This window comes from Meles meles, chromosome 6, assembly GCF_922984935.1.
Source record: "Meles meles chromosome 6, mMelMel3.1 paternal haplotype, whole genome shotgun sequence".
Classification (NCBI taxonomy): domain Eukaryota; kingdom Metazoa; phylum Chordata; class Mammalia; order Carnivora; family Mustelidae; genus Meles; species Meles meles.
Window position 1 is genome coordinate 121,056,049 of NC_060071.1, and position 16,380 is coordinate 121,072,428.

A 16,380-nucleotide genomic window follows, 5' to 3' on the forward strand; every position below is an offset into this window, starting at 1 on the left:
GGCGGCTCGAGGAGGGGCGGGGCGGGGTGGGAGGAGGGGTGGGGCCGAGGGGCGGGACTGGAGGGGGGGGTGGTTCGGCGCGGGGGCCGTTGGCTCCAGACAAATAAACATGGAGTCCATCTTCCACGAGAAAGTGAGTGTCCGCGTTCGGTGGGGAGCTGTCTGCGGTGTGGTGGCTGCGGTGGGGCGCAGTACCTCCTCCTCTGGGAGCGCTGGCGGGGCCGCGCGTCGCCCCCGTCCCAGTCTCGCTGGGCGGAGGAGCTTCACAGGGCGGGGAGCTTCACCGACGCTCCCACCGCACCCTGTGCCCCAGAGGCGGGTGCCGGTGGAGTCCCGGGCCGGGAGCGCGGGGGAGCTGGGAGGGAATGAAGCAGGGCCGGGGGCGCCATGGGGCACGGGAAGGAGGTGGCACCGAGTGGGTTAGCTTCTGCGCTTCCCCTCCACTTTACGTGGGATTCGTTCTCCAGTCTCTTCTCCTTCACTCTCCTAGGTTTCTAGCTGTTCACCTCTTCGACAAGTCCCTCGACCCTTACCAACTCCACCCCACTCCTCCAGTCCTGCTCCTGGCAGAATTAACTTTTCCTTCTCTGGTGTCCTCAATTCTATGTTGGAACCTCCCATACACTTAGATCTCTGGGGTTGTGTTCCTGTTCGCCTGCACTAGGTCCAGGAGCCTCCCGAGGGCGGGGTCCTTGGCTTGTCCCCTGTAGGGGCTGACACTTAGGGAAGTGAGGTAGGAAATCCTCCGCGCCCCTAAATAGGGAAGTCGTCACAAGAGTTTTTGTTACGGGATGTTTAGGTTTCGTTTCTTTTGGTAGTTGCATCTTTCCGGATCAGGAGGCCAGCTCTCTTATTAGGTATTAGGAGTGGACCGGAATAATTGTGTTGTGGTCCGCCTAGTGTTTGTGTTTTATTCTTGGATGACCACGCACTTGAAGATGCTGTTTGTGGCGTGTGGAGAAACTCGTCTTTTCTCACATACAGTAAACAAGCTAGTTGGGTGTGAGTGAAACCTTCCTCAGGACAACTTTGGCACATGCTATGTTGTTTCATAATAGTTTCATGTTTGGAAAGGGTTGCTAGTGAGGTTATTATGTAGTATGAGCAAAGGGGTTTTGTTTTGTTTTGTTAAATGCTTGTAAACTTTCATTTATCCATTTAAAAAGTCACACAATTCAGAGCCATCAAAGATGAAAGAGGCACAGAATAAATCTAAACGAGTGGTTAAGTAGGATGCCTTTCTTCGTAGAAAACATTTTAGTACATTTTGACACTGGAGTAGACCAGTTTTTATGTTTGGGGAAGGACTCAGTGGTATAGTTATCACTAATCTTTTGACCTGATTGACATGATTTATGAGTTTTGCACAAGAGAAATTTAGTTACTTGGTTAAGGAGATTGGGTGATGAGAATCCTACATATACATATTTTTATTATTAATTTTTAAAAGCTTTAGTGTAGGACCAGATGTTTCAGATGGAAGATGTTCAACATTTCCACACCACCTCTTGAGATTCTTATAATATGTTTTTACAAATATTGATTGGTGGGTATGGGGTGCTATTTGGACAGATTTCAGTGAAGGTAACAACAACTGAACCAGCAGATCAAAAGAAGCGGGGTGCTAGCCTTATAAAGGTGTACTTTCCTGAAAGAACTCACTGTCCAGGGATGCCTGGGTGGCTCATTCTGTTGAGCATCTCCCTTTGGCTGGGGTCTTGATCCTGGGGTCCTGGGATCCAGTCCTGCATCAGGCTCCTTGCTCAGCCGGATCCTGCTTCTCCTTTTGCCTGCCACTCCCCCTGCTTGTGCAGTCCCTCTTTGACAAATAAATAAATAAAATCTTAAAAAAAAAAGTCACAATCAGATCTGTGTAGGCTTAAAGATACTTAAAAAGTACAATTTACCTTTGTCATCAACTTAAATGTACTTAATAGATGAGGCTGGTAAGGTTTGGGGGGTATATTTCAAGAATGGGAAGCACCTGTAACCATAGGGCCCATTGTTAATCTTGTACACAGTCCATTCTGGGAATGTTTTAGTTTAAAAAGCCATTTTCTAGCACACTCCCTTCCCCTCTGCCACACACATTTAACCTTTGCTAGAGCCAGAGAACCAGCTTTGACTCTAATGAAGCTGTGTATGTAGAGATACCTGCCTTCAACAGGCCTTGCAACTACTTTCTATGGGATGTTGGTTTCCCCATTTTCAGAGTTAGCATTTTGAGGTCTTTTTTAAAGTTAGAATCTAAGCTTTAACAGTTGTTTGGTGATCTGTCCCCAGTGCCTAAGACAGTGCCTGGCACATAGTAATTGCTCAATAAATACTTGACTGCATTGGGTGCCTGGTGGCTCAGTGAGTTAAGCCTCTGCCTTCAGCTCAGGTCATGATCTCAGGGTCCTGGGATCGCATCCCACATCGGGCTTTCTGCTCGACAGGGACCCTGCTTCCTCTCTCTTCTCTCTCTCTCTCTCTCTCTCTGCCTGCCTCTCTGCCTACTTATGATCTCTCTCTGTCAAATAAATAAATAAAAATAAAATCTTTAAAAAAAAATATTTGACTGCATCGAGAATTTCTTGAGCTTCTAAGATGTGTGTGGTGCTATTTATCTAAAGTAAATAATTTCTTTTTAGATATTTTAGGCTTTCCAGGTTATCTATGGTATCTCACGTATCTTTGTTTTATGTGTGTATGGGTATGTTACCCAACCATCTAAGATCATAAAACCCTGGGGTACCTGGGTAGCTCGGTCAGTTGCGTAGCTGGCTCTTGGTCTTAGCTCAGGTCATGATCTCAGAGGTTGTGTGGTCCAGGCCCCCGTGGGGCTCTGTACTGAGCACAGAGTCTGCTTCAGATTCTTTCTCCCTCTCCCCCTATCCTCCTCCCTCCTTAGGTGCACGCTAGCTCTCTCTCAAATAAATAAAAACATCTTTAAAAAAATTTTTTTAATAAAATCATAAAAACCATTCTTAGCTACTGGAGCAGGTTGTATTTGTCTATAGGCTAGAGTTTGCCAACCTCTAGCTTAAATCCTAATACTAAATGGCCACTAACCGCTGGGTGTTTCGGTTTTTGTTTTGGTTTTGGTGTCTGCTGTCATTTTTGTTACTATTTCTGTTGCTGCCTGCTCTTGGTACAGTCACTGTGCCATCTCATTTGGTACTTTTAATGTAAACTGAGAATGATAATCAAACTTTTGGGGATTGTATTTGAAAATACTTAAAAGATACTGACCTTTGACTATGATACTCATTTTGCCCTTCAGTGATTGTTGGTTCATAATTGTATTTAGGATAATTGAGGTTTGGGAATAACCAAATTCCAAATGAGTGGTTTGAGAAAGTAATAATATCACAGACTTGAAACTTCTGCCTGAGTTTGAATCCCAGCTCTGTCATTTACTACCCATACGATCTTGGGCAATTTGCTTGTTTTGTCTCTCTGCTCCAGTTTTCTCTTCTGTGGTACAAGGATAGTAAAGTGTCCACCGCAGTTATAAGCACTTGGAACGCTTCCTGGCCAGCAGTATAGACATACTGGCTGTTGTTGTTATTCAGATGCATGTGTTCGCTGAACCTCATAATAGGGAGTGAGACCTTATCATCCCTGAGATGGGATGAAGATCTGCTAGGTTGATGGCATGGCCCTTTAGGTAAGGCCATTTCTGAGCACACACCCTTAGGTTTATGCCTGGTTTCTGCTGTAATCTGTTTTAAACAGTAGTATCTGTGGGAATTTGAACAAGTGGCAGGTTGGTCCTGAAGACTTTGGGGACAGTAAGGGAGTGATATGGTTCCAGTTACTATTTATGGTTTTTGTTTTTTGTTTTGTTTGAAGATTTTGTTTATTTATTTGACAGACAGAGATCACAAGTAGGCAGAGAGGCAAACAGAGAGAGAGGGGGAAGCAGGCTCCCTGCTGAGCAGAGAGCCCGATGTGGGGCTCAATCCCAGAACCCTGGGATCATGACCCGAGCCAAAGGCAGAGGCTTTAACCCACTGAGCCACCCAGGCGCCCCACTATTTATGGTGTTATAAAACACCTTGGTAGGGACATCTAGGGGGTCAGTGGGTTAAGCATCTGCCTTCGACTCAGGTCATGATCTCAGGGTCCTGGGATTGAGCCCTGCATGGGTCTCTCTGTTCAGTGGGGAGTCTTCTTTTCCCTCTTCCTCTGCCCTGTGCCCGTGTTCTCTCTCTCTCTCTCTCTCAAATAAATAAAATCTTAAAAATAAAATAAAATATCTTAGTTTGTTCATCCTCTGATCCCAGCACAATAAGTCTGGGCCTGAAATCATGGAATTTCAGTACTACTGAATTTTGACTATGGCACAGATAAACTTCATCTAACTTTGGTTGAAGTTCCATGAGAAAGAGGTGGGTGGGGATAAGTTGGGCGCAGGGATGCATAATCTTAGGTGGGGCCATTGTGCAATTTTTTTTGGTTCATACAGAATTTGATTCATCTTGTGACTTTAAAAAATGATTTTAAATTTGGACAGAACAGTTCTTTTCTTCCATTAAATCATATTAGAAGTACAGAACTTGATGTTTCCTATAGCAGTACAGTTTTACTTAGACAAGGTTTGATATTAAATGCTTATTTTTTGTATTTCGAGGCTTTTTTATAGAGACTTTCTTTAGTTTTTTATGGAGAGAATTGTTAAATAGTTGGATTCACAATTTCAATGTATGTATTCAATGTGATGACTGTAGTTTGAGAGTACCAAGCTGAGGCATGTAGCCTGTCAGCTGGACAGAAAATTTGCATTAGAACTGTTCCCAGAAAATCCAGTGTCTGGTCACCGTAGTAGGGAGCTCTTGATATGTGAAAATAGCTGTATCTTAGCAGAGGTCTTTTTGTTGTTACTTGAATTTTTTTAAGTGTAACAAAAACAGGTTAGGGGCACACAGATCATCAGAGTACAGCTCAGTGAGGTCTCACCAAGTGAACACATAAATAATGTAAATAATTCTTAGATCGGGTAACAGAACATTTATCTGCATTCTATAAGCTCCCCTTAGGCCATCTTCCAGATACTCTCCCTCTGCCCCACCTTCATCCCTGCAAGGTTAATTGCTATGCTGAACTCTAATGTCATAGATGAGTTTTGCCTGTTTTTTAGCTTTGTAAATAGAATCATATAGTGTGTGTTCTTTTGAGTCCGTCTTTTTTTTTTTTTTTTAAGATTTTATTCAGAAAGTTTGAGCAGGGGGAGGGGCAGAGGGAGTAGGAGAGAGAATCTCAAGCAGACTGTGCTGAGAGCAGAGCCACATGCAGGGCTCAATCCCACAACCCTGAGATCATGACCAGAGCTGAAGTTAAAAGTCGGATGCTGGGGTGCCTGAGTGGCTCAGTGGGTTAAGCCTCTGCCGTCGGCTCAGGTCATGATCTCAGGGTCCTGGGATCAAGCCCCGCATCCCCGCATCAGGCTCTCTGTTCAGCGGGGAGCCTGCTTCCCTCTCTCTCTCTCTCTCTGCCTGCCTCTCTGCCTACTTGTGATCTCTGTCTGTCAAATAAATAAATAAAATCTTTAAAAAATAAAAAATAAATAAAAGTCGGATGCTTAACCAACTGAGCTACCCAGGTGCCCCTTGAATCTGTCTTCTTTGACATTGATTGATCCATACTGTTGCAGGTAGCTGTAGTTAATTCATTGTCATTGTCATATAGTATTCCCTTGTGAATATAACACAATTAACCTGTTCTACTCTGATGGCATCTGGGTGGTTTGGGTTGGGAGCGTTACGAATAGTGACTCTTTTATAGATGTCTTTTGATAAATGTATGTTTACATTTCTAATGTTGGCATTATTCACGTAGTTGTGGAATTGCTAGATCATAGGGTTGGTATATGTTAAGCTTTAGTAGATACTCCAAATAGTTTTCCCAAGTGGGTGAGCAATTTAATGTCCACCAGCGGTATACAGTAGTTTTAATATTTCTAATCTCCAGCATTTTAGGAATTTTGGATAGTCTGTAGTAGTAACGTGGTTTTACTATGTCATTCCCTGATGGTTAATGAAGTGGAACATCTTTTTGTGGTTTTTAGCCATTTGGCTATCTTCTTGTGAATACTTCTTTGTCTTGCCCATCTTTCAGTACAGTAGAATATTATTAGTAGGATGTCTGTGTATCCCTTCAATTCACATTTTATTTTTCAGAAGGAGTTGCTTTTTGGCAATAGGAATACAGTAGGAGGGATAAGTTCTCTCTCACTATGTAGTTCTCTCTCACTATGTAGCTGTGACTTGAGGGAAAGATTGTGTACTTCGTCTTCTGAAGTACCTATTCTGTACTAGAATTTGAAGATGAGTTTATCTCAGTCCCCTGTCTCACACTCAGATGATCTCAATGCTCCCTTCCTCTTCCGTTGTATACATATACCCTGTATCATTTTCAAAAGCTGAATCTTGTTCCTAGAAAATTAATTCATCAGGAAAAATATGTATCTTGCAAGGTGTTGCTCTCCGAGGTCACGATCTCCTGAGTAACGTAGCTCAGAACAAATTGCACAAGGTAAGACAGGCTGGGGAAGACTTTACTGTGGAAAAAGAACTAGAGGGCAAGGTTAGCAGGAAAAGGAAAGTGTTGTCATCTTCTTCCATCATCCCGCAGGGGGATCTGTGTTCACAGGAAGGGATCTCACCCACCAGTCTGTCTCCCTTCTTCCAAGGCAAGCATGGAAGAGTGGCCTTGTTGTGGGGAGCAGGATGATAGACAGACTGTTCAGCGCCAGGCAGCTTGGATTTAGATTTGGGGAGCCAGTGGTGTGAGAGCCAGCCACCCAGCACCTAAAGACCCTGGGCCCGCCGGAAGTTGTATTCCCTCCACCCCATACCATAGGAAGGTGGTGATCTCGAAGATCCTGTGGTTTCGTGGATGCAGCTCTCCTTGCTGGCTTGTCTGGAAATGAGCTCCAGGAGTGGTGTTTGGAAGTTTTGCCCATTGTACTGTACTGCATACACATTTTGTGCAGAGTTCCCCAAAGAGAACCTTGGCTCTCTTACCTACAGTCTTCATTAACATCAAATGGGATTTTTCTTACCTGTATCAATTCTTGAAATTCTTTTGTTCATTGATTTCAAATTCCTTGAATAAGCATTTTTTTTTTTTAAAGATTTTATTTATTTGACAGAGAGAGACACAGTGAGAGAGAGAACACAAGCAGGGGGAGTGGGAGAGGAAGAAGCTGGCTTCCAGCTAAGCAGGGAGCCAGATGCTGGATCATGACCTGAGCCGAAGGCAGACGCTTAATGACTGAACCACCCAGGCACCCCTCCTTGAATAAGCATTTAGATTGGGTAGAATGTCTTCATAAAAGAATACAAATGTTCTAGGGATTAAAATTCCCTTTCAGGGTGCCTGGGTGGCTCAGGTCATGATCCCAGGATCCTGGGATCGAGCCCCGCATCGGGCTCTCTGCTCAGCATGGAGCCTGCTTCCTCCTCTCTCTGCCTGCCTCTCTATCTACTTGTGATCTTTGTCTGTCAGATAAATAAATAAAATCTTAAAAAAAAACAAAACAAAACATTAAAAAAAATAAAATAAAATTCCCTTTCAGCATTTTTAATTTGCGTTGGAGCCTCCGAAGATGTATGTATTTTAGGTACTGAAAATGAGAGGTGCTAATGTTTTTTATAGAGTAGATTCTAGTAAAGTATGAAATTTGACATATCTGATAGAGAGTGATATTTGTTTAATATAAATCATTCTTAAGGGGCACCTGGGTGGCTCAGTGGGTTAAGCCTCTGCATTCTGCTCAGGTCATGATCTCCTGGGATGGATCCCCCACTTAGGGTGCTCTGCTCAGCAGGGAGCCTGCTTTCCTCTCTCTCTCTCTCTCTCTCTCTCTGCCTGCCTCTCTGTCTGCTTATGATCTCTATCAAATAAATTTTTTAAAAATCTAAAAAAAAATCATTCTCAAGTTTTTGTTCATATAGCTAAATAATTATAGTTTTATTAGTGGTAAAATAATGAAATAAGTGTTAGCAAATGAAAACTCCTGCACTTATGTTAATCATACTTATCTAAAGCCAAACGGTTCTGTTTGGCTGCATTAAGTTAATGATTAAATTCCTCTTTAGAGGAAGCTACTGTACAAATCTGTTAAACCAGTCACATTTGAATTTTTTCTTTTGGAAATATTAGCAAGAAGGCTCACTTTGTGCTCAACATTGCTTGAATAATCTATTGCAAGGAGAATATTTTAGCCCTGTGGAATTATCTTCAATTGCACATCAGCTAGATGAAGAAGAAAGGATGAGAATGGCAGAAGGAGGAGTTACTAGTGAAGACTATCGCACATTTTTACAGGTACTGATTTTAAACCCACTAAATCATGTTTTTGTTTTTTTTGTTTTTTAATGTGGATACTGTTAAGAAAAGGATGCGCCATTCTTCCTATGGGGCTCTGACTTGTTAATTATAATTGTGCTCTTGACTGTGTAAATGGGAATGCACAAGATGTTATTTTAAATATGCACACTAATGACAGTTTTTAATCCTTCTCTCCCCACCCTCAACCTCCGCCTCAACTACCTATCCAAATTAAACAGCAGCCTTCTGGAAATATGGATGACAGTGGTTTTTTCTCTATTCAAGTAAGTAGTCAAAGCGTGTTCTAAGAGTTGTTTATGTCCCAGGCACTGTTCAAGCTAAGGATAGGGTTGATGTGAATATCTTTTCACAGCCTTTCATGGTCAGTGTAATGATAAGACCTTCAGAAATTCCTCCAGTAGATGGTGTCTAAGAGTATACGATTATTAAAAAAATAAAAATGAGGGGCACCTGGGTGGTTCAGTGGGTTAAGCCTCTATTGCTATTTATTCTCTAATTGCTATTCATTCAGCTCAGGTCATGATCTCAGGGTCCTGGGATCAAGCCCGGCGTTGGGCTCTCTGCTCAGCATTCTGCCCCCCCCCCTTTTTTTTTAATATTTTATTTATTTATTTGACAGAGAGAGATCACAAGCAGATAGAGAGGCAGGCAGAGAGAGAGAGAGGGAAGCAGGCTCCCTGCTGAGCAGAAAGCCCGATGCGGGACTCGATCCCAGGACCCCGAGATCATGACCTGAGCCGAAGGCTGCGGCTTAACCCACTGAGCCACCCAGGCGCCCCCTCCCCCCCCCCCCCACCTTCTTGTGATCTCCATCTGTCAAATAAATAAATAAAATATTTTTTAAAAAAATAAATAAAAAGTAAAAATGAGCTATAGAGCACAAGAAAAAAAAACTGGAAAAAAGTGTAAGATTATACTCTAGAGTACTAGATTTTTATAGAGATAAACATGAAAATTAGGATTGTAGACGCTTCATTTTATTTTATTTTATTATTTTTTTAAGTAGGCTCTATGCCCAGCCTGGATCCCAGTGTGAGGCTTGAACTCACAACCCTGGGATCAAGACCAGAGTTGAAATCAAGAGTCAGACGCTTAACCGACTAAGCTACCCAAGCGCCCCAGAACCTTCACTTTTAGAGTAGGGCTTTTTGAAAGGAGACTATTTAATTTACATCTGGATGCTGATAACCATAATTCCAATAAGTTGCAGTATTTCACGCTTCCTACTTGCATAAATTTGAGAAAACGCAGCTCCTCACTGCCTTCCATTTAAATCCACCTACCAGGATTGGATTCCTTTATTGTGGTCTGTGGCTTCTGCTGGTTTTCTTTTTTGCAACTTAAGTCTCCCCTTGAATTCTGTGGGTGATTGTACATGTACTGGTGAGATCTTTTCTCTTTGGGTCTTTCATTCTGTTTCTGACCCCTGAGAGGTTGAGAGGTGTGTCCAGAGTTCTTTCAGAAGCTCTCATGAGTCTGTTTATACACATATCTCTGTCACACTCCCCTGTGCTGTCCTCCTGGACTCCTTGTGCAGTGGCCTGTCCGCCCAGCACTCCATGGTGGCCTGCAGCCCTCTGCAGCTGCTGCAGAACTGGAGGAGGCCGGGGCAGGCCCAGCACCTGCCATTGCCTTTGTGTGCAGTGTTGCTCTTGGTGCCCTCTCACATGTGCCCACTGCACTGCACTCACTGTGTGTCGGCGCAGGTACCTGCTTCACTTCCGGCTTCGTTGGCTGCCTTGGAGGGCAGAGGGTGAATTCTCAGAAAGCTTTTTGTTTTCTCAGTTTTAAGTAATCAGGTATGTTTTTGTGAGGGTTTTTTCCCGTACAAATTATAAACCCGTGATAACAGAAATAAATTCTGAAAGCTTCCGTTGAAATTCCCAGAAAAAACTCTTTTTAATAGACAGAATTTTTATCGCTACCGAAATCTCTAGATAGTGAGTTGAATATAACTTTTCTAAAGCAGGACCCGTGGCAGCCAAATTATCGCATGTGTATATTGGACTAGTTTTAAGAATAGTACCCACTGGATAGAATGTACATCTGGATTTTTGAAGCAGTTCTATCTAGGAATTGTGTGCTTCTCTGGAACGTTCCAGAAACCTAGTGTAAATAACACTCCCTTAATGCTATGTTTGTTCTTCTATGGATTTAGTGATGCAGCTATACACATACACTTTTTTTAAAACCATAACCTTCTGGGGAAAATTATATATAAAATATAGTTGTTTATACCCTAACATGCCTACACTACTTAAATTTGGAATTGATGGTTTAGCTTATGGAAAGTTGCTAATTTTTTTTAACAGGTTATAAGCAATGCCTTGAAAGTTTGGGGTTTAGAACTAATTCTCTTCAACAGTCCGGAGTATCAGAGGCTCAGGATCGATCCCATGTAAGATTTTATTTTGCTTTTCCTAAATTTGATTTTTAAAGTTAAAATTTCTTAAGAAAAGTTTATTCTGAATGTTTTTGTTTTGATGATCCCTGTTTCATTCCCTTGGTTTCCCATTACATCTTTTGGGGATGTCGTGAACATCTGCCCACTGAGCCTTCCCACACCTCAGTGTTGGAGCTGATCCTTAAATACTGTGCGAGGCCAATATGTGTACCTGGCACCACTAGTCTGCAGAGAGATTTATACTGTTTTGTAATTTCTTAAAAACCAGTGATCCGTAACTGTGAGCATAATTCTAATGTCTTTTATAATACTTGCCAGTAGATAAAGTAAATGAATATGAACTCTACTATTTCAACTTGTGTATGTATCTTTTTCTTTTTCTAGAAATGAAAGATCATTTATATGCAATTACAAAGAACACTGGTTTACAGTTAGAAAATTAGGGAAACAGGTAATGTTTGTCCCCTTCCCTCTCTTTTTTCTCATTTTCTCATTTTGCACTCCATTTGCAACTATAATGTAAAGGATTGGTACCTTAAAGGTGAAGAAACTTACCAGTAATGTGTGTATGTGGTACGGTTTCAATCTTGATAGACAGATTTGCTATTTCTTTTTTTTTAATTGAGATTTTATTTATTTATTTGACAGAAAGAGACAGTGAGAGAGGTAATATAAGCAGGGGGAGTGGGAGAGGGAGAAGTAGGCTTCCTGCTGAACAGAGAGCCTGATGTGGGGCTCAATCCCAGGACCCTGGGATCATGACTTGAGCTAAAGGCAGACGCTTAACAACTGAGCCACTCAGGCGCCCCGAGTTATCCTGTTTTAAAAGACAGTCTCCGTTTCCTTGGGGCACCTGGGTGGCTCAGTCATTAAGTGTCTACCTTCGGCTCAGGTCATGATCCCAGGGTTCTGGGATCGAGCCCCGCATCAGGTTCCCTGCTCTGTGAGAAGCCAGCTTCTCCCTCTCCCACTCCCCCTGCTTGTGTTCCTTTTCTCGCTGTCTCTCTCTCTCCGTTAAATAAATAAATAAAATCTTTAAAAAAAAAAAGAAGACAGTATCAGTTTCCCTTATAGATTTATTTATAACAACCATGCAGAGTTGGCTCTTGAACGGCATGAGTTTGAACTACATGGGTCCACTTACACATGGATTTTTTTTTTTACAGTACAATACTGTAAATGTATTCTCTGTATAGTTTTCATAGTAACATTTTCTTTTCTCTAGCTTTATTGTAAAAATAAGTATATAAGGGGCACTTGGCTGGTCGTAGAGCATGCGACTCTTAGAACTTTCAGAGTTGCGAGTTCAAGGCCCGTGTTGGGCATGGAGCCTTCTTAAAAAAAAAAGGTACAAAAATAATACATTATACAAAATATGTGTTAATTGTTCATGTTAGCAGTAAGGCATCTAGTCACCAGTAGGCTATTAGTAGTTGAGTTTTTTGAGGAGTCAAAAGTTACATGTGGATTTTCAACTGTGGAAGGGGTCAGCACCCCTAGCCAGGGTCAACTGCACAATTTAACTATATCATAAGAAAACGTTTCTATTTAATACAATACAGATGTGGTTACTTTTAGTGGGTTTTTATGTGATAAAGATGTTAATCCAGTTAATGGTGACTTTTATAGATTTGTGTTTGGTGTATAATGTCATGAAGCCTAAAACAACGCCCAACATAAGTAAAATTTTTTCAGTTATGTTAGCTTTAGCATATCAGGATTATTCATATGCCAAAATGCCATGTAATACATACATCTACATGAAGTCGTTTCTGGTTTTGGGTGGGGGCAGTTTCAAAAAAGAATATCAAGAAATGTACTTAAAATCTAGAAATGTACTTAAGATATCATTTTTGTAAACAATAACCAAAGATCTTTATATACATGATACCACTTTTGAAACAATTATTTAAAGTCCTTTTTTTTAGAATTTTGAATTTTCAAAAGAGGGTTATTGTAAAAGATCTAATATAAAAAGAAATGTACTATTGGTATGTTCAATAACATGGATGGATCTAAAAATAATTAAACTGAGTGAAAGAAGCCAAGCACAAAATACTACGTAGTGGATGGTTCTATTACATAAAGGTCTAGATGATGCAAGCTAACCTATAGAAACAGAAAATAGATTGACCAGTGGTTGCCTGGGGATGAGGAAGGCAAGGAGTAGCGAGAGATTAGGATCATACAGGGCACCAGAACCTCGGTTGTGGTGATGGTTTCTTAGGTGTATAGATATGTTAAACTTCAAATTGGACATTTTAAATATGTGCAATTTCTTGCATGTCAGTTACATCCCCATAAAACTTAAAAAAAAAAAAAAATACAGGGCAGGGGCACCTGGGTGGCTCAGTGGGTTAAACCTCTGCCTTCGGCTCAGGTCATGATCTCAGGGTCCTGGGATCAAACCCCGCATCGGGCTCTCTGCTCAGCGGATAGCCTGCTTCCCCCTCTCTCTCTGCCTGCTGCTCTGCCTACTTGTGATCTCTCTCTCTCTCTCTCTGTCAAATAAGTAAATAAAATCTTTTTTAAAAAAATATAGAACAAAAAAGCAAATGAGATCAAGAATGAGTGCATTGAATTAAATCAATGAGGTCATTCAAAAGCAGGAACTGTACTGTTACCTTTTAAGTCAGCTACCTAGAGGCAGCTTCATGTGACATGGTTATCCCTAAAGGTCCCTCCTGAATTACAAAGAGCAGGGAAGGCAGTGTGGCGCATTAGGGGCTGAACTGAATGGGAATCAACTCTAGGGAAAGACTATGGAGGATGCTGCCAAGATTATTTAACCTTTGGCTTTTATTTATATTTTTTTAAAAAATGCAATTAAGTATTCCTTACTTTTTCTGTATAAGGTAGTCACTAGATGTCTTTACGATCTGAAAACTTAGGTCCCAGAAGTTCCTTTATATTGATTTGCATATAAACTTAACATCATTATTTTGATAGGTTGTAAAACTTTTAGTTCTTAATTTTTTTTTTAAGATTTTATTTATCTATTTGTCAGAGAGAGAAAGAGTACAAGAGAGCACACAAGCAGGGGGAGAAGCAGGCTCCTCGCTGAGCAAGGAACCCAATGTGGGGCTCAGTCCCAGACCCTGGGATCATGACCTGAGCTGAAGGCAGACGCTTAACTGACTGAGCCACACAGCCATCCCCAAAATTTTAGTTCTTTAAAATTGAATTTTTAGGGTGCCTGGGTGGCTCATTCAGTTAACTGTCCAAGTCTTGATTTTGGCTTAAGTCTGATCTCATGATTTGTGAAATCCAGTCCGCTGAGCAAGGAGCATGCTCGAGCATTCTTTCTCCCTCTGTCCCTCCCCACACACTCTCACTCATTCTCTCTCTCTGTCTTTCTTTCTCAAATCAATAAATAAAACTTTTTAAAAAAATTGTAAATAAAACTGAGTTTTCACATTTTAAATTACTTTATCTTTGACAAATACAAGAAATATCATTTTGACTTATCTTTGGCTCTAATTTCTATTTTTGTTTATAGTTACATTTCTCATTACATAGTCTTTTGTGTGAGGTTCTTGTATTACGAAAAAGATGACTGGATAAGTTTCTTTTTTTTTCCTGTGTATGTTTTTGATTCCAGTGTAGTTAACATGCAGTGTTACATGAGTCTCAGGTGTGCAGTATAGTGAATCAGCGACTCTGTACATTACCCAGTGCTCCTCACGGTCAGTGTATTTTTCATCACCTTCACCTGTTTCACCCATCCCTTCAGTTTGTTCTTTGTAGTTAAGAGTCTGTTTTTGGGGTGCCTGGGTGGCTTAGTGGGTTAAGCCTCTGCCTTCAGCCCAGGTCATGGTCTCAGGGTCCTGGGATCAAGCCTGGGCTCTCTGCTCAGCTGGAAGTCTGTTTCCTCCTCTCTCTCTCTTCCTGCCTTTCTGCCTACTTGTGATCTCTGTCAAATAAATAAATAAATCTTTAAAAAAAGAAAAAGGTGTATAGATATGTTAAACTTCATGTTTTTGGTTTGTCTCTTTTTTCTTTGTTCCTTTGTTCTGTTTCTTAAATTCCACATATGAGTGAAATTATATATTATTTGTCTTTCTCTGACTGATTTCACTTATTTTTTTTTTTTTTTTTTTTTTTTTACTTGACCGAGATCACAAGTAGGCAGAGAGGCAGGCAGAGAGAGAGGGGAAGCAGGCTCCCCGCTGAGCAGAGAGCCTGATGTGGGGCTTGATTCCAGGACCCTGAGATCATGACCTGAGCCAAAGGCAGAGGCTTTAACCCACTAAACCACCCAGGCACCCCCTTTTTTTTTATGATTTCACTTATTATTATACTCTCTAGATCCATCCAAGTTGTGGCTAGTGGCAAGAGTTCTTTTTTTTTTTTTTTCCAGATTTATTTATTTATTTAGAGAGAGAGAGAGCATGAGTTGGCAGGGAGAGCAAGAAGGGGAGGGAAAGAGAGTCTTAAGCAGACTCTGATCTAAGCACAGAGCTAGACTTAGGGATTGATCTCTTGACTCCCAGATCATGACCTGAGCCAAAAATCAACAGTTGGAGGCTTACCCATCTGAGCCCCCCAGGTGTCCCAAGATTTCATTCTTTTTTATGGCTGAGTAATATCCCAGGTGTGTGTGTGTATCTATCTTCTATCTTCAGCCATTCATCTGTCGGTGGACACTTGGGCTGTGTGTGTGTGCACACGTGTGTGTGTGTGTGTGTGTATCTGTCTTCTATCTTCAGCCATTCATCTGTCGGTGGACACTTGGGCTGCTTCCTTAATTTGGCTCTTGTAAATAATGCTGCAGTAAACATAGAGGTGCATATATCTTTTCAAAGTAGTGTTTGGTATTCTTTGGGTAAATATCCAGTAGTGGAATTACTGGATTGTAGGGTAGTTCTATTTTTAATTTTTTGAGGAACCTCCATACTGTTTTCCACAGTGGCTGCGCCAGCTTGCATTCACACCAGCAGAGCACAAGGGTTCCTCTTTTACCTCATCCTTGCCAACACTTGTTTCTTGTGTGTTTGATTTTAGCCATTCTGACAGCTGATATCTCATGGTAGTTTTGATATGCATTTCTGTGATGATGAGTGATGTTGAGCATCTTTTCATGTGTCTGTTGGCCATCGGCATGTTGTCTTTGGCAAAATGAATGACTGGAAAAGCATTGTATCTGTCAAAATCAAGGAAATGTAATAGGTCATGATGCTGAATAATTTTTGAAACTTCTGGATCTTGTGGGTTAAATTAGGAGTCCGGTGAAGTAGTGACTAAATGATCTTAATTACATGTGATAGTGGCTTAATGATGTTTGTAAGATAATTGGTGATTATGAATTCTCTTCCTGGAATGTTTAGTTTTCTCACAATTGAAATCTTTTTAAATTTTATTTATTTGAGAAAGAGGGAGAGCATGTGCAGGAGCAGGAAGAGGGGCAAGGGGGAAAGAGAATCCTTGAGTAGAGTCTGCATTGAACCTGGAGCCGAACATGGGGCTCCATCTCATGGCCCTGAGATCATTACCTGAGCTGAGACCAAGAGTCAGACACTTATTTGACTGAGCCACCCAGGCACCCCTGAAATCTTTTGACCAAAATTATCAGCAGTGGGAAAATTTTGTATAGTTTATTTTTCTTCAGTATAATGTGATAAGGATTTTGTTGGTCT

The 16,380-nt window shown here is 41.3% G+C and overlaps 1 protein-coding gene across 6 annotated transcripts in view; it reads left to right on the plus strand.

Moving 5' to 3' along the window:
* Positions 1-66: 66 nt before the first annotated feature.
* The window catches only part of ATXN3 (ataxin 3), a 34,068-nt gene continuing 17,754 nt past the window's right edge, over positions 67-16,380 (plus strand). For 3 of the 6 annotated variants that reach the window (XR_006818707.1, XM_046008504.1, XM_046008506.1), the window contains exons 1-5: positions 67-133; positions 8,152-8,316; positions 8,559-8,603; positions 10,653-10,738; positions 11,129-11,195. Coding sequence is in view for 4 of the 6 variants with exons in the window: in XM_046008504.1 (XP_045864460.1) it covers positions 110-133; positions 8,152-8,316; positions 8,559-8,603; positions 10,653-10,738; positions 11,129-11,195 (387 nt within the window). In the remaining 2 variants the exon portion in view is untranslated. Of the gene's footprint in view, positions 134-8,151; positions 8,317-8,558; positions 8,604-10,652; positions 10,739-11,128; positions 11,196-16,380 lie in introns of those variants that run through there. The other 3 variants (XM_046008505.1, XM_046008508.1, XM_046008509.1) reach the window with 3 other exon arrangements.